Below are 27043 nucleotides of genomic sequence, written 5' to 3' on the forward strand. Positions count from 1 at the left end.
TCCTCCATCAGAAGGCGTCTCGGAGAAAGAGCCTCGCCTTCCCATACGCTCGCACAATGCGCTTTTCTGATGGCGCTTTCACAAAAGGACATGAGCACGATGATGATGCTGCTGATGCTGCCGCTGCTGCAGAGCCACTGGAACATTTCTCCAGACTGTGAGGAAGCCTATTCACACCAAATGATGCTTTTCTCAGAGTGCCTTTACTCTTTCCTTCCAATCGCCCAAATGAAGAAAGTGAGAAGATATTAAAAGGACGCCACTTGAAATACAAATACATTGCTCTCAGTCAGTTTAATGGGAAAATGAGTCGATTTAACATCAAAACCAGCAAACTGTTCAAAGAGGAAACTTATCAAAACGTTAAATGTCACCAAGGTTATCTGGAAGGAAATGTTTTTGTCCGCACCCCACACACATAGTAACAATCCAAAGCGATGAGCCAAAACTTACCGAGTCGACACACTATTTTCAAAGTTGCTACTTTGGTCTGTTGAGCGTCGCTACTTTGGGCACTTGCTTTTCCGGCTCTCCCGTTTTGCCTTCTGGGAGTGGACAAAGGTTACTAATTCAACGTCAGCCTTTCTTCACCGTGCCGTACCCACAAGGCAGCAAGTGTTAATGAATAACGTCGTTTGCTTTTGCGCTTTGTTAACGTCCCGTTGTTTTCCTTCTGCAAAAGCAAAACAGAGTGCGACAATTTGCCGACGGGAAGAAGAAAAGCCAACATTAGAAGGACTTTGTATATCGCAGTTTTCACTTCTCGCCAGCCAGACCGAGTGATGCTTGCTTGCTTGCTTGGAACGTCTCATATCAGGCTGGTTCTGCTGGAGGCCTGATTCGTCCCGAGACACGACGGACGGACCACTGTCCCTCCCGGGCCCCTCGCGTCCATCGCCCTCCTCCTCCTGGCACGCTCCCTTCTTCTCTTCAGGTAGACCAGTGCAGCGTATCCCGCCAGAGCTATAATAGTGCCGAGTCCTGCGGCCACCAGCGCCAGTCCGGAGAGCAACATCCCACCCCCCGCGTTGTCGCCTCGGCCCCCGATTGCGTCTGCGCACAGTAAAACGGTCCCGCACAGTGTCACGGCCAGTCCCACAATCAGGATGAGCGCCGGGTCGGCCTGTCCGCCACTCTTCAGCTGGTCGATTCGCCGCCGGCTGTGGACGCAGTTCATGTCCTGGACGGCGGAGCTGACAAGCTGCTTGAGCAGAAGCGCCAGGGAGAGGAGGCACAGCGCTGCACCCACCCCGAGACGCCACTCGCCGGACACGTCCGGGCCGGCGGCCCAGAGGAAGCCCACGCCGCCCAGGCCCAAAATTAATATCAGGGCGACCGAAGCGCAGTAACACAGGAGGGAGCGACGCGGCTCTCGGAACCACCGCAGCTCAATCTGCTCTTCCGGGGAGCGCCCTTGGAGTAGGTCCGCACTGTAGAGGCTCGGTGGAGGCTGACCAAAAGCCCCACGGGGCTGCCAGAACGCCTGCGTTCCGGCCATGGACGCAGAGTCAGTTCAGAGTCAAACAACTGTGCATCCCTTCTTGAATCCGAATCGATTCGCTTCCATTGAAACTCAAAATAGGTGTTGGATGTATCTCGAGTCCTTGCAGCAGTAAAACCAAAGCAAGCCAACAAAGGCTTGGACAAACTCCAGCAGATTGCACAATTGCACAAAGATTGTTGTTGAGGGAATCCAAAACGGAAACATCTTTAACATGGGCACAGATGAGTCACTCACACAGTTGAAGGCCACACACGCGTCACCGTCCGTCCTACAATATTTGCCGACATGCTCGTTTTTCTCCCGTTGATCCCCGAGCAGGTTTGCCTCGTTGGCCTTTCGGGAATCATCTGGGTGCTGCTTGGCAGACGAAAGTCCAGACAGACGGCGGATGAATTTTCACTTCTTTCAGCAACGCCAGCCAAGAAGAGTTCACGGTGACACGGAGGCGGGCGGGAGCCTCCGTCATCCTGCCGTCAGAGGCCGATGAGTCGACGCCCTCTTGACGCGTTCGCCCACCCGGTGCCAGGCAGCCCATGTGGAGGGAAGAAAAGAGCTCATAAACCCTCCAAGTTTGAAGATGAGCTGCACAATGACTCCACACAAGAGCAGGACGATGACTCCGGGCTGCCCAAGGTGGCTGAATGATGTCAGCGGGTCACAATAATAGCGCTTCTGTGATCCAAAGGATGGCGTCACAGTCACACTCACATGGCTTGGATTGGATCACCAGAATGCTCCTTCTCAAAAGGACAGTGCTGACGTCACGCAACTAAATCCAATCCAGGAGCCAAAGAGGGACGATTGTAGTTTGCACTTGCAACCAGCAGAGAGAAGCAGAGCAGCACCAAGCAGGAAGCCACATTTGCTCCTCGGGTTCTCCGTCCGAGGCCCGCCTGCTGAGCTGGCCCAATTCAATTTCTCAGCACAGCAAACCGCTGTGAGCAGATAAGGACGGATCAGAAGGTGTAACCATTTTCTATCCCCGTCGTGCGCTTGTGAAATGATGTGAAGGTGATACAAAGGAAAGGAAAACCCAAATCTCGTGTTGCTTTTTGCTCAGCGAAACTGCAGCCCCATTGCTCTTTCTTGCACAATGAAGTGGGTGCACATGGAATTACTTACAAGCTCAAGTGGCTTTTAGTCTTTCAAATGTAGGCCGCAACGCAGCAGAATGGCTGAATGGAATGGAGAAACGCTCAATGGCAGGCAACTAATCCCCATGTCAAGCGCAACATGCCTGCCTGCACTTACAGCCAATAAAGTTAAGGCATCAAGGAGAGGGTCACGAACCGTGGCGTAGGGCAAGGGGGGGGGGGGTTGTCATAGTTGCACAGCCTTGAACCATGCAGTGGCGGAGGAGCGGGGGGTTGTCATGGTTGCATGGCGTTCAACCAATAGGAATTGACGGGGTTGGAGCAGACATCATCACATCACCTATGCTCCTCCAACATCATGTATTTTACTGCTGCAGGAGTTAAATCAGTATTAATATTTCTTACTCAAGTATCAGTAAAATGTGAGTCATTTTTCCACCTCTCGAATACGATTTCCTTTCTGCCAGGTCTTTTTGGGGAATTTAAACTGAGCAGGTTTAAAGTTTTGTGACCAGTGAGTAGTTGAGGGGTACATTTCAACATGACCCCAAAATGTATTTAATTTCATAATATTTATTTGATTCTATCCCTGGTCGCCACCCCTTGCGCCGTCGTCATGCTGCGGACAGCCAATGAGCGTAGAGGTGATGATGTGAGGGAGGGGTTGGAGCGGATGGTGATTGTGGGGGGTGGGGGGTTTACAACGGCGGAGAGACATCCTCGTTACGAGCGGAGCTATTTTTTTTTTTTTTTTGGACGGGCTTTGTCTCGTGGACTCCTGAATGAGTCGCATCGCCTCCTCTGGAAATGTGGACGGACGTGAGGACATTGTTACTTTTTTACATAGCGGTGCCCAGGCTTCTTACCTCAGAAGGTCAGTGTGCGTGGGCTGTGAAAGGATGGCAAGATGTGAAGTGGCGGTGCGCGTGCGTGTGTGCGTGCGTGCGCGTGGATGCTGAATGAAGCTGAGCACACGAGGATGCTAGCGCGCCTTGCGTCTGTCATGCGTCCGTTGGCTGCCTATAATGAATCTTTGTTATGGCCCATTTAATATATCATAATCCTAATTTGTTTACTCTGAACTCCTGGACGTACAAAAATCAATTCATGACAAAATGCATCCCGCGGTCGCTCGCTCGCCCGCTTCAGCGAATGCATAATGCATATTAATTAGGCATTCATTTGCAAATGACAGTTGGAGCAGCAGACATTCGTTTGTTGTTCATCCATCTGGAAGCTGATTCCCCCTCTTGTGTGTGTGCGTGTGTGTGTGTGTGTATGTGCCTCCCCCCCATAGTGACGAAGGAGTGCGAGGATGGGCAGTTTCAGTGTAACAACAAAAGGTGCATCCCCACTTTGTGGAGGTGTGACGACGACGACGATTGCTCGGACAACAGCGACGAAGAGAATTGTCGTAAGTAGTCACATGACTTGTTAAAATGGAACAAAAGATGACATTCCCAATCTTTCCTTATGTTATGAATGTTTTGTTTTACCTCCGACCACTAAGGGGCAGTGTGTTTGTTTTTACTTTGCTGAGCCAAAAGTGGGCGGAGCATAGAAGTCTATGCTTTGCTTTAGGGTCATAAAATACAAGTTGTTTTCTTTCAAGGAATTGAATGTCATTATTTAAATTCAAAGGTAATTTTCGTCGGTACTCTCTTTTACACTGAGTCCAAACTGTCGCCAATCAGTTACCACAAGTGTAGACGACAAACAACACAACATGTGTGCGTGTTTGGAAGCATTACAAACATCATTTACATTTCTAGGTCAGGGTTATTTGTTTTTTTCTGTTTGCAATTTTATGTTGAATTGTGTTTGTGCTAAAAAATATGACTCCCCACTTCTGCCATCTGTATTTTGGCCTACACGTTAATCGAGCAAGCGTTATTGTCTGCGTGGTGAACAGAATGAGTGTGTGACGACGAGCCAGTGGCCTATATTTCTGAAGAAGTAGTGAAGTAGTGCCAAGCTGCGCATTCTGTTTAGCGCACGCCACAGCACGTCACGTCACGGCTTTGTTCTTTTGTGTTTGGGTTAATTATGGCTCACGAGAAAATTTGCAGCTCCTCACATGCAAACGTGCGTGAACACAATTTGTCGTTTGCCACAAAATCCGTCTGCCTGCCTGCTCTGGTCACGGTGGCGATTGTTTTCATCATTCTCACCACAACTGATAACATTTTGAGGTTTTTCTTTGACGCTGAGGCTGTTTACTTCAACGGCAGCTTTGGCGAGTTGCTAAATGCGTGGGGATTACCCGGAGGCGTCTCTGCCGTCAATCCGTTCTGGTCGTTAATGTGAATGTGTGCGGCGTATGTATTCCAAATAGGGCAAAGGTGTGTGAATGTAGAAAAAACGCACACAAAATGATTTGAACCCTTTTGAATAGCAACATTTGGACAGTTGTCACCATAATACATTTGAAATAGTGAGGAATGCTTCGCAAAGTGATTGCTCCTCACTCACCCCCATCGCACCATCCCCCATCGTTCTGTAAAATTCTCCAGTGACCTTCCAGTGCGCGCACACATCCATCCATGATGGTTCATACTGCACCAGTTGCATTGCTGAGATGAGCACAAATGGCGCACCAAGTTTACAAAGCACAGAATCCCCTACGTTACTTTGTGAACTTCACATCTGATGTTCTTACACGTGCTCATCAAAGAAGCACTTTATCTTCAAGCTTACGTGAAATTTAGACGGCCTTCCTTTGCTCTCACTGTGCCCTGATGCTCAGAAGTTTAGCGCGGATTTGCCCAACTCAGAAGAAATGCACTAATCTGAGGTTCTAGTAAACCTTTGGGGGCAGATGAGTTGCTCCCGACCGCTCCCATTTTCAGGAGGTCCATCAGGATCAAAGCTAAGCCCAGCCCGGAGAAGGTGGCAAGCGCTGGAGCCGCGGGACAATTGCAATTCATGCCCACGCGTTCAAACACTTGATGTATATGGACAAGCGGAACCCAATGAGAGCATTTGGATTGGTCGGCAGAAAATGCTGACGCCTCAAGAATAAAAGAGAAGGGAGAAAAAAAAACAAGGCTATATAAAAAGAAAGAGCTTCTTGCGGGTCAGGATGGAGGCAGGGAGGAACTGTTTTGGGCTGTGTGATCAAGAAGAAAAGGAAACGTCAATGACAACACGCGTTACTAAGTTGGCTTACGAAACTATGAAGATTGCAAAATATTATCGCAGCTAGCAGAGCGGAATTTGGCACACAGCAGCCCCGGAAAAAAAATCTGCCAAAGCTTTGGATCACGTTGTCAAGAATTTGACATGAATGTGGCAGCCTGCTAACTTGATTGAAAGGAATTCAGGCCGCCAGCAACAAATTCAAGTTGTGAAAAAGAGAAATGATCCGGTCAAAGCAGATGAAATGCCATCACTCATTTCACCAACCTGGCTGAAATATTGCTCGGCCGAACAAAGTCCAAAAACAAAAAGCATTGACTTTGGATGAAACGAGGCCGACTGTAACGTGACGTCAAGAAATGTCTGCTTGGAGCTGCAGTTCAATCTGCAAGCTTTTGCTTGCTACTTGCTTTCACACTCCACATCAAGCACATAAGGCCTCCAAGCCGTCTTGCGCGTGCATGTGCGGCGTCTTTGGGTTTTGCTCCAAGACAAGAGCGCGTCCTAATTATGTCGCCGTGTTGCCGCGGGTGGATTGACTCGAGCCAGATATTCGACCTGGGGCAGGATTACAGTTATGCAAATTTTCATTATCCGCAGAGCAAAATGTATCATCTTCATTTGGAGGCAATTTGAAGGCCGGCGAAGCTCCTAAATTCTATCCAGCTCCGTATTGTTGCAGGCGAGAAAGAGAGAAAGAAAGAAAGAAAGAAAGAAAGAAAGAAAGAAAGAAAGAAAGAAAGAAAGAAAGAAAGAATAGGGAAAAAGGCTCATCTCGTAATTCCCCAGGGAAAATAGCTTTTATGATCCACTCTGGCACAAGGCTAAGCCAGCAAAGTGAAAACGGCGCCCAGGTTGCTTTTGACCATGTTTGTGTGGCGCAAGGAAGGAAGGAAGGAAGGAAGGAAGGAAGGAAGGAAGGAAGGAAGGAAGGAAGGAAGTGTCGCACGCATAGACGCGAATATACTAAATTTACCGAAACACAGCACAATAGCGGCAGTTACAGTCAGACCCGGCGAAACTCCCGCTGTCTACTAACTTCCGGATACAGCGGACCCGTTACAAACATAACACACACATTGTCCAAAATTATACATTGTACAACAATAATCGTATGTATCATATTTAGATTATGTCAAACAATAATTAGCTCCGACTACCAGCAGTATTGCGAGTTTCAACATCATTTCAACAGCGTTACTCACCTGAAACACAGCATAACTGCGGCAGTTACAGTCAGACCTGGCGAAACTCCCGCGCAGTCTACTAATTTCCGGGTACAGAGGACCCCCGTAGTTGTCCCAGGTGCCTGATTCAAATCCCCAGATACTAGCCACTGATACAATACAGTACTATGTATTTGCATATATTGTGTTCAGAAACATATTCACAAAGTAATTCATAAAAAAAATAATTAACATGGTGGGTGAGTATAAATGTCTATTCAAATGTCCCAAAAACCACCATGGGCCCCACAGAAGGAAGGAAGGAAGGAAGGAAGGAAGGAAGGAAGGAAGGAAGGAAGGAAGGAAGGAAGGAAGGAAGGAAGGAAGGAAGGAAGGAAGGAAGGACAGCACCAGCCTCCCCATCTGCTGAGCGGGATTACTTTCATCCATGGGGAACTTGCTGCTCATTTGCCATCAGCGTGGCATTTTGGAGGAGTGTGACAGTTGCGTGACCCTCGCCACAGGATTAAAATCTCATTTAGCGATTGCTAGATTTGGCCGTCATCTGTACCCTTTGCTCTTTTTGCCAACTCAATCCCTTTCCAGAACAGAGCATTTCCACTCCAAAATGTTCATAGAGGTGCGCTCGGTGCGTGCGTGAGAGGGCTCGCTGACGTCACGCCATACTTGATATCCAATCGGACGCCTCCTATTTTAGGAACGCTTCATGACCTGGGCGTAAAGTTAATAAATTGTCAGTGTGAACTATGGAAATGTCAGCGTGGAAATAACCCCAAGCGAGCGTCTTCTACTGTACGTAGGTGCTGCAGGTGGAATATGACCACTGGGAAAAACTGACCCTGTTCTTTCCTCCTCCTGTCTGCAGCCCGCAAAACGTGCGCCGCTGCCCAATTTGCCTGCCTGAACGGCCAGTGCGTGCCGGCGCGATGGCGCTGCGATGGCGAAGCCGAATGTCCAGACGGCTCAGACGAAGCCCAGGAGACTTGCAGTAAGTAAGAGCCGCCTTGACTCAATTACTTTGGGATTGACGGCGTCATTTCAATTGAAAATATCAACAATGTAAGTTTTTGGCTGTCATGTGGAATTTTGCCACACGGATGTCACCCTTTGCTTTTTTGGATGAATAATGCAGGAAGCAGAACCAAGTGGAGCCACCTCATACGCTCTTTGTTTTTACAATCAAATGAAAGATAAACAAAGAAGTGATTCCGATCGCCCGACTGCACCATAAGGGTGCAGAGATGCGGACTGACAAGAAAAAAAAGCCATTTATATGTAAATCACTTACAGTATGCATTTTCTTCCCAACATGTGCAAGCGGCATTTGAAGTGACGCCGATGATGCTCAAATGGCCAGTCGTGCCCTTTCCGTTCATTTGGTGGAGAAGCTTCAAAAACAGCTCCATAACATGCATCCATAGCTGATAGTTTCTATTGGTTCTTGCTCCAAACTTATTCATCCCCCAAATAAATGACTCACTAAAGTTGAATTTGTCCTCACAAAGTGAAATGTCTGTCACCAAATGTCAGGCAGCAATGATTTGCTCTCAAATGAAAAGCCTCTCGAGCTCACGACAATGGGATGCTCTGAAGGCTCATGCTGCCTCTTCGTCAATTCTCATCTTCCGTCTTGTTCCCTTTCACGTGCACACTGCCCGGGCTTTTAAGACCAAGACATCCAGATGCGGCATAATGGTTCCGCTTCGTTGAGCGGATCCCTAATTACACACTGGAGTAGTGTTCCATTGCCAAAAAAAAAAAAAAAAATTCAGAGTGAATTACGCGTAAAGCATGAAAAATGAATGAGAAACATAGCAAGAGCCAGAGTGCATCATTTTTTAATTCAATTCACGTGCAATTAAGGCGGAAGTGGGCCAGATGTGCCGGCCGTCTCTTTGCGCTAGCAATTAGCACAAAAGTGGAGCAGCATAAAAGCAAGTCACCATCGTGTGTGTTATGTTTGGCTCTGGCGTCAGTCAGCACTTTGCCTCTTTTGCGGCCGTGTAAAGTCTCCTGGCGGCATTAAGGTCAAACGCTGACTTCATTTTTGCTGACCTGTCCGGATCCTAACACAACGGCACCACTCTCGTATTCAGACCCTCAATTCCTTATTCATTCCCAATCCAGAGTTAGACACCTCTCTTCTCGTGCAGTGTATCTAATCAAATCAATCTTTGTCATAGCCTTGTGCGTTTGAGAAGAAGCGAGCTCACACTTGATTAAAGCCTTATCAGGCGGGCGAGACGGCTCGGCGCTGTACTGCTTTCGAAACTGCTTTTGTATTCATGCTTGATTTTAGAAAACAAAAAGACTGCACAAATGGTCTTATCCCTTTGGTCTCGTGCCCACAGGCAAGCAGACTTGTCCACCCGAGAAATTCGACTGCGGGGGATCCAATAAGTGCGTCTCGTTGTCGTGGAGATGTGACGGCGAGAGGGATTGCGAGAACGGGGCGGATGAGGAGGACTGTGCATCTGGTGAGCGCCTCACGTTTGTCACATTCAATGAAATGCATTGTCTTTCATGCCCAAACCATCTGCATCATGTTTTGGGTATTTAAAAAAAAATATATATTGATGTATGCACGTCTCTGACTCTCACTGTGGCATTGTCAGATTTGCAAAAGTTTATAAGCACTGTTGTGCTTGAAAAAAGAATTCTATTGGGAAAAAAATGACATCCTTTTTCAAAATGGTGTCATCAGGGTTGTTCTTGATATCACCGCCTAAGCAGCCAATAGGATGATTCCGTCATCGCCCCCCCACCACCTGCCCCAGCCAATAAGATGATTCCGTCATTAGCCCCCCACCCCCCCTTACACGCACACCTCCCTGCTGGGATGTAACTTGGCCTACTTTGAAGGCACCGTGAAAAATCCTCCTCTCCCTCATCTCATGCCTCTTCACGTCAAGAGAAAGAGATTGAGGCTGTTGGGGGCTGCTCACACTTTGAAGATCCTGCAAAATGGCACGTGGCAGCAAAATACACATTGGGAGGAAAAATTGCAATAATCTGTCAAGGAGGATTGTCAAAAATCATACAGTTGCAGATTGCAGGTGTCGGATGGCTCGTAAAAAAAAAAAAAAAAAAAAAAAAGATCATGTCTTATCTTTGACGCCATTTTTTTATGCTTCTGGTCTTCCCTTTGACCCAGCAGACGCCAAAGCGTGCCCCGCCGGCCAATTCGTGTGCGCCAACCGGAATTGCTTGGCCGCGGTGCACGTGTGCGACGGCGACGACGACTGTGGCGACGGCAGCGACGAGCTCAAGTGCGCTTCCCCTCTCACCTGCGGGCCCAACCACTTGCGATGCAACAATTCCGAGTGCGTGCCGCTCATGTGGAGCTGCGACGGCGACCCCGATTGCGCCGACGGTTCCGACGAGGGGCCCGAGCGCTGCGGCGACGGCGGCGTCCATCTCGCTAACCGCAGGGCCAACTGCACCGGCGAAGAGTTCCGATGCGCCGACGGGGAGTGCGTGCGGCTGAGCTGGAAATGCGACGGCGATCCCGACTGCAAGGACAAGTCGGACGAGTCCGACTGCCGTGAGTTTCTGTTTTTTAAGAATGGCCGAGTGCCACGTCGGCTTGTGTCGAGATGACCTCAAGATAACCGCCGTGTCCACTGACAGTACGGGATTTTTCTCCCTGAAAGCGAGAGCTTGATGTTTTGAAATCTCAGTTAGCGCTTGGACCGCTTTGATGATCTTGAAAGCTTACAATGTCATGTGCGTGCGTGCGCAGCTCTGCTGACGTGCCGACCCGACGAGTTCCAGTGCGGCGACGGATCTTGCATCCACGGCACCAAGCAGTGTAATAAGATCAACGACTGCCCCGATCACAGCGACGAATCCGGCTGCGTCAACGGTGGGTGGGGTGGCGGCTTCTCTTTGATTGATGAGATTCTCACGCATTGTTTGACTTGCGCGTTGCAGCCACAAAATGCCAGGGCCCCCTCAAGTTCTTGTGCAAGAACGGGGAGTGCATCGACACTTCCAAAGTGTGCGACTCCGTCAAGGACTGCAAGGACAGATCCGACGAGCCCAAGAAAGAATGCGGTAAGAGGATGTCTGTATCTCAGAACCTTTGGCTATCACGGAACAGACGTGCTGTCCACAGCAGCTTGTTCAAAATGCACATTGGCCTCTCGAGCATTCATTTGCAAGATGCCGCTCTGCGTTGACAACATCCGAGCCGACCTCTGTCGTTTCCCGGCTCATTAGAAATAACGGCCGAGACGGCGCGGCCTCGTGACTTACTGTTATTCAATTCATGCCTTCACTCTTCAAATTGGGTGAAAAAGTGCTGGCGCAGGCATGGGCACAATGCGCTTGATGGACTTTATTGGCAAACGATACTTAGCCACTAAGGAACGCCCGTCTCGCCATCTTTGCTTCTTCCATTTAATGAGATGGAATCCAAGCAGGACTTCCACCTCGCCATCTCCGCTCAAAGACGACGGCGGCGCATCACTGATAATGAGTCTCTTTGATTCGCTCAGAGAATCTGATGCGGGAAAAGAAAAAAAAAGATGGAATCAAAGCTGGCAGTACAAGAGCGAAGCCCACACGGTTTCAAGTTTCTCACGTTCTTATCTTTTTTCTAAGCGATTTCCCGATGTGGTTTCCCCAGGGCTTAACGAATGCGGCGTGAACAACGGCGGCTGCTCTCACGTCTGCGTGGACCGACCCATCGGCTTTGAGTGTCAGTGCCCCGCCGGCTACCAGCTTCTGGATAAGAAGACTTGTGGAGGTACTAACATCCGGCAATCTAGCTTTGCATGACTCTGTTCCTGAGGGCCAATCAATCACTTGCGGTTGATTGATGACACGTCTTTGCTCTCCTGCCCGCCCGCAGACATTGACGAATGCCAGAACCCGGACGCCTGCAGCCAAATCTGCATCAACTACAAGGGGGACTTTAAGTGCGAATGCTACGAAGGCTACGAGATGGATCCCGTCACCAAGACCTGCAAGGCGGAGGGTGAGTGCAGTGCTGAGGGCTGCTAAATCATTCACGGAGGAACAAGAGCAACTGCTGTGACATGATAGGATTTACGCTCCGGGATTTTATCGATGAGGCTCATTTATAAGCCCACAAGCCGCACCAGGAAGTGCTGAAACAAACTTTAGATATGAAGGTATTTCTTTCCAGTAAAATGTTTGACTGTAAGAAAACAGGGCCAAGTGAGACATCTGAGTTCCTTCTGGCTGGAGTGAAAAACCAAATAAGAACAAGAAGACATTGTAAACACGCCGCAAGATCCTGTTTAATGGAGGGACTAATTAAAGTGGCGACCTCATCATGAAAATAGGCCCAATTGCCACGCTCGGGTGAAGACAATTGTTGCTAATGGCTAATGACTTAAGCACGATTCTGCATACAAACACCATTATTTCCCGTGGCGTTTATTATTTTTTTATTTATATTCTGCTTGTACACCACTAAACGGCTGTCTGGCTCCGCTGTAGTACCAATTAAATTTTTAACGCATTCAAATAAGAGGCTAAACGGCAAATTTGAGGGTTAGCATTTTTTCAAAGTCCCATACTCTGCTCTGTGTGTTCAGGAAAAAGCCCTTATCTCCTTTTCACCAACCGGCACGAGATCCGACGGATCGACCTGGTCAAGCGGGACTACGCTCAAGTGCTTTCGACTCAGAAGAACACCGTCGCGCTCGACCTGGACGTGGCTAATAACCGAGTCTTCTGGTGCGACCGTTTTCATCGCAAAATCTACAGGTATGACCAGCCAGCGTCACATTTATTTTGCGACGGGGATCCCCCGCCTTGTGACTGGAACTGAATGTAAAGTATCCGCTCCCGCAGCGCCTTCATCCACGAGGCAGGCGACCCGTCTCAGCAGGTCCAACTGATAGATTCGTCGCTGCAAAGCCCGGCCGCGCTTGCCTTGGACTGGTTGCAACACAACTTGTACTGGACCGACTCTGGTGACAAAAGCATCTCCGTGGCCTCTGTGGACGGAACCAAGAGACGCGTCCTCATCAGCACCGATCTGAGTGAGCCCAGAGCCATTGCGCTGGATCCTCATCATGGGTGAGTGAGGCGCAGCATTCTTTGGAGGAACACAAATAAATCATCTACATTCCCACCAGAAGAAATGAATATCTTCATATTTGTCTTCCTTTGTTCCATCCAGTTTTATGTACTGGTCCGAGTGGGGCACGAGAGCCAAGATCGAGAAAGCCGGCATGAACGGAGTGGACCGCCAGGTGCTGGTGGCTGACAACATTGAGTGGCCCAATGGCATCACTCTCGGTGAGTACAAAGCTAAGATTGAAGCGTAACTTGTGATCATCCGATCCAGCTAATCTTCCATCCTCAAACGTAATCTATTCTCGGTCAGCGTGCCAGCGCAAACAGTCCGATCTTTTTTTTACTCAGATGTGGCGAACCGCCGTCTCTACTGGGTGGACGCCAAGCTGCACCACATCGCCAGCGTGGACCTGAAGGGAGCACACCGCAGAACGCATATGACGTCTGCCGAGAGACTGGGCCACCCTTACGCTCTGGCCGTCTTTGAGGTTGGCCTCCTCTCATAGGTCACCGAGGCGTGGCTGCAAAAAAAAAATAAAAAAATTGCACCTTTGAATATTCTCCTTCAGGACCGAATCTACTGGACGGACCGAGACAAGGCGTCCGTCTTCATGGCCAACAGGCTGACGGGTCAAGACGTTCACACTCTGGCAGACAACCTCAACGATCCGCACGACATTGTGGTCTTCCACCATCTGCGCCAGCCGCAAGGTGCGTGCGTGTCAGAATACGTGCCCGATACGATGTGACAGCGAGATTGGCTGTGAGCTGACTCGCATTGACGTGGTCTCCGCGTGGGGATGGAGTTAAGCCGCACACGTAAATAAAGAACGAGATGAACTTTGCCAAGGTGTCGTCAAGAGACTAAGCAGCCAATCTTGAACATCCAAACGATGGAATCAGATCTATTCGGCCCCGTTGGTTGTAAAACACCTCCAGTGGTATCGAGCACAAAAGAGAGTTGGAAATTGAAGAAACAAAATGGATATTCAGGCTACGCGTGGGATTCCTAATCCGATTCTCAGTAGCACGGCAATTATAGGAAAATCAATAGGACGCAAAATGGCTGTATGAAGCCTAACCCTCGGCATCCCGACATTGTGCAGGTCCAGACAGCTGCAATCTGGGCAGCGTGGCCAACGGAGGCTGTGAGTATTTATGTCTCAAGGCGCCACAGATTACCGAGCACTCTCCTAAATACACCTGCGCCTGCCCCGACGGACAGGACCTCGGCCCCGATATGAGGGCTTGTGTGCCAGGTGAGCAATAAGCCATATTGGCATGCTCTCTCGCTTATGTTACGTTTACATTTTGGGTTAAATATGGCATCTGAAGCACCTGGCCCTGAGTTCCACTTTCTTTTTTTCTCGCAGCGCCGAGAAACGACATGCCGCCCGTGCACGCACTTGCGACTGAAGATTATCGGCCACCTTCGGAGAGAGTCTCGCAGGCAGACGCCCGCCCGCGTTTGAGCACCTCGCCCCTTCCCGCCCTGGAAGCGCACACCCCCCTCGGCACGCTCAAGGCGGTGGTGTCCGAGGCGCTCGGGTCGCACTCCACTGCCACCGTCAGCGTTGAGTCCACCACACCTGCAGGTGGCAGTAGCGTGTCACAACGCTGTAAGCAAGCCAGGAACTCCTTTCATGCCTTTGGCGAATTATTTCTAAGATGGGTATCCCGATACAAGGTTTTCGATACAGCAGCCTCGAGTACTGCTAGCGAACCGATACAATGTCAGCAGAAATAATATCTGCTTTTTCTCTTTTTGTTTTTTATTGGCTCTTTGTAGAATACGGCTGGGAAGTGGGCGAGTTTGTTTGATCACTGTTCTCCTTCATTGTTACTCACGCCTTCCTCCTTCTGTCTTCCTCCAGCTGGGGGTGAGCATTTCCTCCTCGGGGAGAACCTGACCGTGGCTGTTTTAGGACTAGTCATCCCCATCGGTAAGTCTTCAAAATAGTCCATGCATAATGACCAGAGGAGACGCTTGGCCCAAAGCTCCTCTTGTCCGACGCGCTCAGTGGCTGGCGTTCATGTTCCCCTGCGCCTGTGTGTGTGTGTCATTTCACGCCATGGAGTTCTGCCTCATTAACACCCCCTCCCCTCCCCTTAAACACACACAGTTCCTATTGTTGGCACAGTGGTCTTGGGCTTGGTCTGCGCCGGCGTCTACATGGTGTGGCGGAACTGGCGGCGCAACTCCACCAAGAGCATGAACTTCGACAATCCCGTCTACCGCAAGACCACGGCCGAGGGCGAAGAGGACGAGATCCACATCGGTCGCAGCGAGGCCCTGGGGCACCACCAGCGTCCGTACCCGCAGGGGGTGGTCGGCATGGGGGTGGTGAGCGCCGGAGGGGGCGCCTGCCCGCAGTTCATCACCTTGCCGCTCGGGGGCAGCGTGGCGGATCCGGGGACTCATTGGTATACGGAGCAGCCTATGCTCTCCACGGCGTGAGTCGGGAGGGGAGGAGGGGCTTTGGGGAGGTAACCGAGGAGGTACATATCGTCACGTGACGCCCACCGCCCATTTTAGGCCAGATTCAAACGCCTCGCCGGAGCTGCAACTATTTTTCTCGGATCATGTTTTGCATTGATGGTGTGTGTCGCGTGTCATCGCTGGGTGTTTTTGTCCCGAGGGTGAGATGTTCTTTCCGAGTGCCACGGCGCACCGATGAACCGAGAGTTTTGATTTGACCTTCAACAAGTGGAAGGATCTTAGCTGTGCCCGAGGAGGATCAGGGGCAGGAACAACAAAACAGACGGTTCAGTTTTTTCACTGTGATGTTTAAATGTGGGAAAGTTTGGGAGGAGCAATATATCAGCAGGTGCCACAAACCAATACCGTAATATTTTATTTTCTCTCGTATTTTGACACGAGGCATTCCGGTTGTGTTTGTCATGCATGTGAGTGCTCATGCTCATGCTGACGCTCATGCTCATTCCAGCGTGTGTTGCACAAGCCCTCTCTGAATGCCTTCCGTGCGGCATGAACGTTTGTCCAGGTGTGCACAACGTGTCCGAGTGGGAGCCTTTATGTAAATATGTTTTCATAAGGTTTTGATAATGTACAACAAAAAGAGAAGATGTACATAAGATTTTAGACAAAGTGTTGACACGTATAATAATTTATTTGTACAAAGAGAGCACCGCAAATTATTCGCCAAAGTTGTCATTGTTGTTTCTTATTGTGCGTGCTTTTTGGTTTTTAACATCACAGTGTCAGTATTGCCGTAAATTGCCGTAAATCTGTCTGTGCCTTTTTTTCTTTTTTTTTTCTTCAAAGTCATGTTTTCACGAAACCGCTGGACATTTGCAAAGACAAACTTTATTCAAACCAAAAGGTTCCACTTGTTGATTTTCTGTATCACTTTCGAATATGTCTGTATATACATATATATATATAAAATGTCTGTACATAAAATCTGACCAGAAAAATTCTCTTTTTTTTTTTTTTTTTTTCTTCAGTGCAAACTGCATTGCTATCTGAGCTGGAAATAATGCGTCATCTGCTGGTCAGATTTATCCATGCAGCAATAAAGCTGACGAATGAGCTCACTTGAAAATGTGACAGCTTTACCGCCGCATTGATGCGAAGCGCTGAATACGTCACGTTGCTGTGAATACCTTCGCAGATGCAACATTTACTTTCAGAAGAGCTTAATTAAAAATGACTCAGCATTTAAAAAAACAAATATTGATCAGCAACAACGAGAATGAGAGCAAAAAAAAAAAAAAAAAAAACACCACCTTTAAGAAGCTATAGTTGACCAAATGCTCGCTGGCAACTTTCTTATGCAAGCAGGTCAATTTGAAAGGTCGTGCCTCGGTCTGTCAATCAAACAGACATCACGAAAGAGCTGGAGTCTTGGCTTGCAGAAGCGCCGCCGTGTCACTGTGGGAGCCGAGCACGGCGATGGCCAGAGCAGTCCGCCCGTTCTAAAAAAATAAAAAATAAAAATCACATTTCAAATGTGAGCAAAATTTTTTTTTTCCTTTACCTGATCGGTCAAGGTCAGATCGCAGCGGGACCTCTCCAGCAGCAGTCGTGCCACGTGCGTGTAGCCCCTCTCAGAAGCAACCATGAGCGCCGTGGTTCCCTGAGCGTCCTGGACGTTTGCGTCTGCGCCGCAACTCAGCAGCAGGTCAACCATCACCGCTCGGCCGTGACGCACAGCTAAGTGCAAAGCCGTCTGGCCTGTCTGGGAGGTAGGGAGGGACTTTTGCTCTCTCAGTTGAACATTTACCCTCGATGTGAAGAGCCTCTCTCGGGTTGCTGATCTGATCCTGCCTCATTGCAATTGGACGGACAATTTACCTGGCCGGAGCGGGTATTGACGTTGCCTATCTCCATCAGCCTGCGGACCACCTCCATATCGCCGGGCTTGTCCGGTGCTGTGAGTGAGGCCAGCATCGCTGCTGTGTAACCCGCTTTGTTCTGGAAGTTAACGTCGCTTACTCCTGGATGGCAGGGAGGAGTTTTTTTTTTTTTTCCCCCCCACACTCTATCGATGTCAAGGAAACGTACCTGTGTCCAGTAGCAGAGCGGCGATGCTGTAATTGCAGTGGGAAACACTGTAATGGAGGACCGTGTTGCCGTTATCTTCTGCCAGGTTGATGAGGAAGGCCAAAAGTGACGGTGTGGCCTTTTGGACCTCCCTCAAATACAAAGCCACTTTACTGGACACTGAATTCTCCTCTGCTGCTGTGCTGAACCAGTCCTGGAAAAGCACCACAAGGGCCCTCCTCTGCAATGAACAGAGAGATAAATGAATTTGACAGAGCAAAATGTGAGCGTCGAAGAATTCCGAGTGTACGCACCGTCTCATTGGTTGGATTCTCAATGTTGTCCATGTGCTGGTTGAGGAAGCGACACGCTGACATAAAGTCCACATTCACCTTCTCACTTAAGACACAAGGAGGGCAATGAGGGAGAGAAAAGAAGAATCACTTTGTGCCTCGTGAGCCTCTCACCTGCCTCCGGTGTCGTCCTCCATCTGTTTTCCCGGGGGCTGAGGCTTCATCTTGGCAGATGCCGCCGCCTCTCCATCTGGCCATCCAGATCCGGTTGCGGACCATATCGCTTCCCCCGTTCCCGTCTTTTCCCGCTCTGCTTCCACTTGGGTTGCAGCCAATGTTTGTTATGTTGGCAAAGAAAAAAATACAACACAATGATAATAAGGTTACCTCCACTTTGTCCATTGTCGTGTCCAGGCTGAGTGGAGTGTAAGCTCAAGATGTGGACGAGTCCCCTCATCTCCTGCTGCAGCGAGAGAACCTCTGGGCTTTTGGCTTCCTCTGCTGCACTGCAACACTCCCAATGCTGATCCAGGAGTCGCTTGATCTTCGTAATGTGCCGAAGGACCCCAGACGTGTCTGGGGTGGCGGCGGAAACCTCCATTGGGGATTCCACATCGTCCCCGAGGTGTCCGTTTATGGATCGGGCCGTGATTTGCTCCTCCTGGTCGACCGGCACCCTCACGGCGTGCACCCCGGGATTTGCGATTTGTCCGTTTGGACTTTTGCTCTCCGTCTGCCGCCGCCGCCCCGCGACCCTCCGAAGCTCCAACTCGCTCTCGTGCAGTTTCTGTTCCAGCACGGCCACCTTAGCTTGGAGCGACGTCACTGTCAGCAGCTCATCCAGATCTGTGCTCATCTTCCACTCACGCGTTCCATCGTGACGACTCCGCCGTTCGTACGGTGCACCGCTTTTGTCGTTCTGACGGCTCCCGTCGAAAGACCCCGGGCGAATCTGCGAGCGCAACGTTTCTTTCTCCTCCTGCAGCTGACAGATCTGCGCTCTGAGCTCTGGAATGACTCGTACCTCCCTCTCCAGCTTCTCGACATGTTCCAAGGCATCTCGTAGGCGCCTTGACAGAATGAAGCCATCCTGGGTGTGAAGGCTCTCCTGAGAGTCAAAGATGTCTTCACAAGATTTGTTTCTGTCTTCAAGATGGCCCCTTTGGGGCCCCTCTGTCGCCTCCAATCCTTGTCTCAGAAGCACCGTCAGGGGCAGACTGGAGGCCCGGAGGAGATGCGGTCGGATGTGCTCGCCCAAGGGTTGCTCATCAAATTCACGGATCTCAGCCTCGAGATCCGATCGGCCCGCTCGGCCTCGTGGCCAAAGAGGCGACCTGTAGTCGTGTGACCGGGCAGCGGAGCCGCGACGGTGGTCGTCGGAGAGCCGAGACCTGGGAGCCAGCGCTCCGGTGGATCCCCAGAGGCTCGGTCGGTAACCGTAGCCGGAAGGACTAGAGTGGCGAGGAAGAGTGCTTGCCCGAGAGCCTTTACTGTGGCGCTGGATAGCAATTCTTTTAATGGTTCTCCCTTTCTCAATGTCATCGACATACTTGAGGAAGTCCAAGTCCAGACGGAAACCGTACGGCGTTTCCACCGAGTATGGAAGTTTGCCACTTTCGGAAGCTTTGCTTGCTTGCGTATTCCCTGGAAACAATCAATTGTTAACAATAATCACAACCGATGGATTATTTAGCAGATTCAAAATGGTTACTATTTTTTTGCCCTATATCTTACCGTGATGTCTTTCCATGGTTTTGTCAGAGGTGTCTGTGGAAAGAAAAGTCAAAAATGCCTGAGCCTTTTACAAGCAACGGAAATCCTTACGCGCTTGTCTATGTATAAATAATGACATAATGACTGTATTGGCCGATTGCGGGAGAAAAACAAAAGTATTTTGGCGCTGATGGTCCTCGAGGTTGAGCCGCGGAATTTTCGGTGAGACGACCAGAGGATTACTCATGACGCTCTTTTAGCATGGTGCACAAAAGCCAAGTAATTGCACTTAATTGCCTTCCTTGTGGGTTCCTCACGTCGCCAGTTGCGCTTTTGCTGCTTTTCCCCCCGCACTGATTCATTTCTTCCATGTTATTCTCCTGTGGCACGTCTGATCTTCACTTGATTACTACCCTGCTGTCCAGCACGAGAGACCAGGTTTTAAGTCTTGCAGCAACGGGCAGCACAAAAACAGATCTGCGGACGGACGGACTGACAGGCGTCGGTGCGACTCGTTGCTTCCAGTTTGCCCGTCCCTCTTTTCCTAAATGGACGGTTTGTTTGTTTTTCCAACATCTCCTAGACTTTCACTCAAATCCATCATGATGACCCCAGCATACCTTTGGTTGAGGTCTTTGACGCATTGTGGCTTTGTTTTGTCTTGAAATAGTTCAAATTGGATCCTGTCGAGTAAATATTTCGTCATTAAACGAACTGACGAGTTTAGGATGTCTCGCCCGCGGATTACAAAAGCTGGCTCGCCTGGCTCTTGCAAGTTAGCTCACTCGGTTCGTCGGTTGCGACGGCGTCCGAATCCACGTCCTAGGTTCGCCAGTTGAACTAAATTCCAATCCTCCCGTTACAGATCTGACCGACACACTTCCCTGGATATGTTCTAACACTACTGAACTAGTGGTGGAAACTCCCAGGATGTTCTCTGATGTTGTCCGCAACCATGGATTAGCTGCAGAGGCTCCGACGAGAACCGTTTATCGGCATCGCAATGGAGCCAGGCCAAAAACGTCAGCACCAGCTGTCAGCCGGAGATGCAAGGCACTCGAAGATGTCTCTGTGCCTATCGAGGACCCAACGATCCCCCTGCCCACCTCCCCCTCAATCACAAAACTGGTTAAAACTGCCAGTCAAACTGATGGACCACTAAACAGCAGCAACAACGGATGCTCAGGTATAAGACAAAGATGAGACAGACCCCATGCCACCTCTTTAAACATACCGGTAATATTAAACAGCCGGTGGGTGGTATGGTCAAACACATCGTAGACCATCTGGTACTCATCTCAGTAACCTTACATGTCTTAATGTCCAGCCAAAACCAGTCCCTCTTATTGAAACACAACAACTGAAATGAGCTCTTTTGAATGTTAGATCTTTAGCTAACAAATCTTTCTTGGTAAATGATCTGATGATTGAAAGGAATCTGCACTGTATATGTTTGGTTGAGACCTGGTTAAACAATAACAATGGTGTAGCAACACCGATTCCCCGTCTCTGCTCCAGATCAGAAATGCAATTAACGATTGACGCTAAAATGCTCACACGTGATTTCTTGTCTGCAAGTGAGCGTTACTCATTCATTTAACATCAATGAATTATGATTCACAAAGATCCCAGACGAGCAAAGGGGCGTCTATTTTGAACGGCTCTCTATTTCCTGCTCTCGAATCAAGTAAACAAACACGCCTCTCTGATTCTTTCATTTAAATATAGTTGCACATTTTCTGCCTCACCAGCATGACCACTAAAGAAACAATACTGCATTTCCCCAGAGTCATCATGGCCCAACAATTTTCACATTTCCACGGCACAAGTTGAAATCGTCTGCACTCGAAGTTGTTGGTCCACGTCCACCGCAACCACAAAAAAAAAAAAAAAGAAAATCAGGAACGAGCATAAAATAGTCCCTTTGCCCCAAAGAGGCCCCAGCAAAACATGACGACTGGCTTTATTCAGCCAAAGTAAACTATCAAGAGTAAATTGAATCCCCTTGGGCTTTTCCAAACCAGAGCTAGTTAGTGGGAATCCACCATATTCTAATTTAGAAGAATGCATCGGACGGGTGCATCCTCTGCTTTTCTCCATCACAACATCCATACATGACACGACCAAGCCGACAAATGACATCTTGACAGACACAGTCCAAATGAACAATCATTTCTACACAATCAATTCACGTTTTAAATGGTGACTTGTCTCCACCTTGTTTCCCTTCCCACTGGTCATCTGTAATAAGGTTTGTCTTCTTGCTTTTACGAGCCTTCCTAGAAAATCCTCCCTTTCCACAACGTTTTGGCTGTACATTCAGCATTTTTTCCAGCGTATAACTGGAAGAGATTCAGACACTAAAGGCAGCAGTTTAACTGGATTTGCTCCTTCAAAAGTCCAACTTTTTTCACGCTATTGATTATCAAATGTCGGAATTACGGAGCCGTGGTATCCAACAGTATATATACAACAGTGTGGTGGCATCTGTGTGCAGACAAAGTTCATAGCTTCCTTCAAACAGCTGCGGTGGAAGGTCAGACCGTGGCAGCGTTGTGTGTGTGTGTGCGTGTGTGTGTGTGATTACAAAGACATATATTGTTATTTAGTGTTACGGTGTGACAATCCCTTACAATGTCAAAGTAGGCAACATACTGTCTCGGCCGGCCTAAATTTAGATGCTCCGCTGCACAGACCCGAAAAAAAAAAAAATGAATGAAATCTTACCTCAAGATGTCCCTTTTCCTCCTTGCCGATAGAAGCGGCAGAGCCCAGTTTGCCTCAGTGCTGAGGCACCCTGAGAGTGTGTCGTGCGTGTGTGTTCCGGGCTGCCAATGTGCATGCGGCCTCCGCCCGCCATAACAGAAGCTGCCTTTGCTTCTGTGTAAAAAGAGAATGGAGAGCAGGCAGGGAGGGGTGTGCTTAACGTGCCTTCCCACTAGGAACATTCTCACAGTGGAGAAGCACTTTGCCCACAAAGCCAGCTGTTCGTCCGGAGCCATGGCTGGCCTTATGTGACGAGATGGGGCATTTTCTCCAGGATGGTGGTGGGTGGGGGTGAGTCGGTAACACGAGCGTCAGTGCCATACCGTTGCTTCGGGATCTACGGCGAGTCAACAGAAGGGAAAGCGCGGGGCGCGGTGCCATACCGTTCATTCTTCACGGATCCTCTTTCAACCTTTCACCACCATCATGCCAGCAACAAAGAATCTCATCTGCTCTTCATAAGCGCACACACCCCATTGTAATCGGAGTAAAAATAGCCTTTTGGCCCCCAATGCCGTATGCGTGTTTGCAGTGCTTCACTTTTTCCACACTTTGATATGTTACAGCTTGGTTCCACGATGGAGCAGAATCATTTTTACCTCTGCAATTCTACGTACAATTTCTCTTCAACTCTTTAGCGTCATCCCAATCTGAATGAAAATATATGCAGCTGCCCAGAAAGTGGGTTAGGAAAACAAACACCTTTTATTTACTGTGTAAACATTCCGTGGTCGCGAATACACCTGAGTCGAACTATTTGGAATATAAGCTTTTTAAGAGGCTTCGAGCCCGACCAAAGATGGAAAAGGAATCACCAAGTATCAGCCAGCAAAAAAAGAAATACTCCTTTTCCATGACACAGGCAGACAAGTGACTCCATGAGGGATTGTGGTTCACAGTGGAGGGAGGGAGGGAGTGCTGGAAGGGGAAGAAAAAACGAAAAAAACTTTATCGCTTTCACAGACTGTACACATGCTGGAGAAAACTTGGTTGTCATGCAAAAATCAATTTTGAAAGAAATATTTGGTGTTGCATCACATTTAAGTGGTATGTTGGTTAGATGAGACTGTTTTTAGATTCACCAAGAGTGTTTATGGAAAATGATTATTAACTAGTCCAAGCCTGCTGTCGGATATTCATTTTCCTACGATTAGACTCCTTCGGGGCGGAAAAGCGTAGTTCGAGGAAATTCGATGGCTTTGATTTTAGAATTTCTAGGGTTCACCTGAGGTATCACTTGATGTTTCTTCACAAATCTAAAGCCGAGTCCTTTTGCGTCACATATTTGACTTGTGTTATGTCACGATGGCTTGTTTTGTTCCTGCGTTGGTCAAGACAAACTCGGTATTTCTTTATGACCTATGGATCGAGACCCCCCCCCTTTCGACGAGAGGACCAGCCTTCCAACAAATTACAAAAGCGCTCACAAACACATTCAACGCATGATGCTAAGCGGGCCGGGAGACGCCAAACATTCCAGGAAACGGTCGTCCACGTTAATCATTAATCCGCTTTTGACAGTACATAACCTCCCATGGCTCTTTGGCCAGTCACTGAAGAGGGAGACGGACGGACGGACGTCTGCGGCGGATCAACATGAAAACAACTCTGATCTACTTGTTGGTTCTCACCGGTGCTTGTCTCCCTGTTCAGTGCGGTAAAGAGGTCCAACCCAGCCCCCAACCCAACCTGCAGCCCAACGCTTCTCCTGAAAGCACCCGCTCGCACTTTGCAGGTCTGGATGATGTGCGTCTCCTGGCCAACGGCCTCCTCCAGCTGAGCCAGAGTCTGCGGGATTTTGTTCACAAGACCAAGGGACAGATCAACGATATCTTCCAGAAGCTCAACATCTTTGACCATTCCTTCAACCAACTTTCTGTGGTGGCCAGTGAAATCAAGGAGGAAGAAGAGGAGCTGAAGAAGACGGCGGTGTTGCTGAAAGCTAATAACGAAGAGATCCGAGGCATATCCGTTCAAATCAACTCCAGGGTGGACAGCATCATGTCTGAGAAGATCTCGTTGCAGAACCAAGTGGATGGCCTGGAAGAAAAGCTGAGGAGTCTGTTGAGCGGCGGCGACCGAGCAGGAGAGATCAGCGGTCTTCGGGTAAGGCACCTGGACGCTCCTTCTTCAGCAGATCCATTTCATGCCGGGCCGTAGGCATCGTGACTATCGACCTGTGGCAAGGCAAGGTCAGGTATCCAAGCACTGTTAACAGGTTTGACCTCCGTTCCTCCTTTCTTGAAACCAGGGAGTGATCGACAGCCAGGAGCAAAGCATCAACAAGCTTCTGAAGGCTGTCAAGAAGCAAAATGATCAACTCAACTACCAAAGGAATAAGCTCAAGAGTCTGGAAGAAAAGGTGCTGGAATATTTGCAAATGACACTGAGGCAACGCCCATGTGTTCATAGCTAAGCGTGCCAACTGTGTTTCCTAGCTTACAGCCAGTACATTAGCCCAAGACACAATGGAAAGGATTTCCCAATCCTTCAACAGCGACACGCCGACACTCAGCCCGTATCTCGACCAGACAAGCCCAGATGCCGGTAAGATGGGTAGATGTGCGGGACGGGAGCTTCACAGTAAGATGGCTGCTCTCAGTGAGGACACACGTTTGGGCAGTCTGACAAAGGTTTCTCCGTTTCAACCAGATCTCCCGACAGACTGCAATGACGTGTTCAACAGAGGTGAGAAAATCAGTCGAGTGTACGCCATCAGACCCAACGGATCGCAACCCTTCAAGGTGTTTTGTGACATGAGCGCAGGTAATGTCCTGTCTGGAGGACTCAACTTTGATGGGAATCGTAAAATGGAAGGAAGTAAATCATTTGTTGTGCTGACTTTCTTCGAATCTAGATCATGGAGCGACAGTAATCCAGCGAAGGAAGGACGGATCTGTCAACTTTGATCAAACCTGGGAGAAATATGAAAATGGATTTGGAGATTTTCACGGTGTGTTGCAAAAGCCAAAAATGTACCTCTCACACACACACAAAAAAATGTAGATGCTAATTCATACTTAGCATGTCAATGGGATTCCACATTGACTTTAGCCTGAGCGCTAACAATGTTTTGAAAACGAAAAATGTCTAGTATTGAAATACTTTTTGGGTGTATTTAGTTTTACAATACATGTCGTTAAATGGCAGGCCCAGAATCACATCATCATTTTTCATTCATTCTAATCTTTGTAAGATCGTGAGAAGCCAAAATACTAGCTTGGATACTTCCTAGATTATCTCCAAATCCCAAATACTTGAGAGTGTTGTGGTCACAGGGATACACGTTGAAGTGATTTTCGTCCCGTGTACTTGACCGAATTGTGCTGTTTTGTTTTGTAATTTGCCTTCTCGTGTTTGTTTCTGCGCTTCTCATCTGTGGTCAACCAGGGGAATTTTGGCTGGGTCTCAACAAGATTCACTCACTGCTTGCTCAGGGCAACTCCATCCTTCACATGCATCTGGAAGACTGGAAGCATAACAAGCGCTTCATGGAATACACGTGCAACCTCGGTGGTCCGGAGAGCAACTACACCCTTGGCCTCAAGCTATTGTCCGGAGATCTGAGCGACTTCATGAAGAACCACACGGGTTTGATGTTCTCCACTAAGGACAGGGACAATGACAAGAACCGGGACCCCAACTGTGCCCGCAACTACACGGGTAAAAGGGATTTGACATCTGATAAATCAAGGCAACTAGCTTACTGTGTACTCTGTTTTTTTTTCTAACTTTAGGCGGTTGGTGGTTCAGTAGCTGCGGGGACACCAACTTGAACGGGAGATACTTCCTAATGAGACACAAGGGACGTTCGGATCGCAGAAGAGGGATCCATTTGAAGCCGGGTCGAAAAGCTTCCTATTGGCTTCGCTTCACGCAGCTAGCGCTCCGACCGTTGGGCGAGTCTTGGTCATCATCGGAGACGGGCGGCTTTCTCGCAAACAACCGCTGAATAGGAAAGGGTACAGCAACTCGTGTGGAGAGGCCTTTTCAAAAACGTGCAGCCATCATTTGAGAAGGCATTGAAGGGACTGTCCCATCCGAGATGATTCGAGTCACTTCCACAGGACCAAAGTTTAGAGCAACAGCTAGCGCTAGGTCAGAAAACACGCACATCCTAAACTAGGCTAACAAATGTATATTTGAATTGAATATGTTGTTCTGATGATTACAACATAATACTGCATATATAGATAGACTCAGAATTTGTATAGCTTTTATTACGAGGTGGATTTTAATTCCAGATGGAATAAAAAGACAAACTATTGTGATGCTTTTCTTTAGTTTGCAGAAAACTGAATCAAGAACCTCAGAAATGTTAGTTTCTTGGGTTGTGGGTACTAAGAATAAACTGCAGAGGGCAGTGTAGTTCTATTTTTCATGTATTTACTACTTTTCATGGATTGCATCCAATCTGCTAACTCATTTCCTGAGTTCATCATCACAGTTGGACTTGACTAAATTACAGCCAATTGCTAGCACGCCCGTGTTTCCTCTAAACGGGCGTTGTGCATCTATTATAAGAGTTGATAATGTGTTTTGTAAAGACCTTGTAAAAGGCAACTATCCCCTTTCATTTTCTCTCCACTGATCTCGTAATGGCCCGGCTCATTGCTAACGCTTCTGTTTGGACGTGAGATGCCGTGCGTGTTTTGCATTGTCGTGAGCAGCCGTCCCTCCATGCCGGCGTGCTTCCGAGCATGCAGACACACCCAAACACAATTTTGAGGCTTGACAGTGATCTCCCTGCACATGTGTGAAGGAGCGTCTTCAGTTACTCGCCCTGC

The 27043-nt window shown here is 48.7% G+C and overlaps 3 protein-coding genes and 1 pseudogene across 7 annotated transcripts; 2 read left to right on the forward strand and 2 right to left on the reverse strand.

Annotated features, from left to right (window-relative positions):
- Nucleotides 1-269: 269 nt before the first annotated feature.
- Nucleotides 270-7142, reverse strand: tmem125b (transmembrane protein 125b). Of its 2 annotated transcripts, none has more exons than XM_049747328.2 (2): nt 6942-7142; nt 270-2439 (listed from the first exon to the last, which is right to left on the reverse strand). In XM_049747328.2, the coding sequence occupies exon 2, from the start codon at nt 1496-1498 to the stop codon at nt 809-811; it is 690 nt and encodes a 229-aa protein (XP_049603285.1). In that variant the 5' UTR covers nt 1499-2439; nt 6942-7142; the 3' UTR covers nt 270-808. The 2 variants fall into 2 exon arrangements, with proteins under 2 accessions (XP_049603285.1, XP_049603284.1); XM_049747327.2 differs by having other exon boundaries at nt 5071-7142.
- LOC125984928 (low-density lipoprotein receptor-related protein 8-like) lies at nt 3268-16415 on the forward strand (annotated as a pseudogene).
- LOC125984936 (KN motif and ankyrin repeat domain-containing protein 3) lies at nt 16286-23386 on the reverse strand. 2 transcript variants are annotated; one of them, XM_049747282.1, is made up of 9 exons: nt 22218-23386; nt 19512-19544; nt 18165-19421; nt 17952-18096; nt 17799-17883; nt 17506-17725; nt 17296-17438; nt 16979-17179; nt 16286-16916 (listed from the first exon to the last, which is right to left on the reverse strand). In XM_049747282.1, the coding sequence occupies exons 2-9, from the start codon at nt 19525-19527 to the stop codon at nt 16827-16829; spliced, it is 2157 nt and encodes a 718-aa protein (XP_049603239.1). In that variant the 5' UTR covers nt 19528-19544; nt 22218-23386; the 3' UTR covers nt 16286-16826. The 2 variants fall into 2 exon arrangements, with proteins under 2 accessions (XP_049603239.1, XP_068504794.1); XM_068648693.1 differs by lacking the exon at nt 16286-16916 and having other exon boundaries at nt 17013-17175.
- Nucleotides 23387-23773: 387 nt separating this feature from the next.
- On the forward strand, nt 23774-26522 carry LOC125984946 (angiopoietin-related protein 3-like). Of its 3 annotated transcripts, XM_049747303.1 has the most exons (8): nt 23774-23913; nt 23992-24362; nt 24508-24618; nt 24695-24803; nt 24909-25022; nt 25114-25209; nt 25647-25919; nt 25994-26522. In XM_049747303.1, the coding sequence occupies exons 1-8, from the start codon at nt 23853-23855 to the stop codon at nt 26206-26208; spliced, it is 1350 nt and encodes a 449-aa protein (XP_049603260.1). In that variant the 5' UTR covers nt 23774-23852; the 3' UTR covers nt 26209-26522. The 3 variants fall into 3 exon arrangements, with proteins under 3 accessions (XP_049603260.1, XP_049603259.1, XP_049603258.1); XM_049747302.1 differs by having other exon boundaries at nt 23774-24362; XM_049747301.1 differs by having other exon boundaries at nt 23774-24362; nt 24695-25022.
- The last annotated feature ends 521 nt before the right edge of the window (nt 26523-27043 follow it).

This window comes from Syngnathus scovelli, chromosome 17, assembly GCF_024217435.2.
Source record: "Syngnathus scovelli strain Florida chromosome 17, RoL_Ssco_1.2, whole genome shotgun sequence".
Taxonomy (NCBI): domain Eukaryota; kingdom Metazoa; phylum Chordata; class Actinopteri; order Syngnathiformes; family Syngnathidae; genus Syngnathus; species Syngnathus scovelli.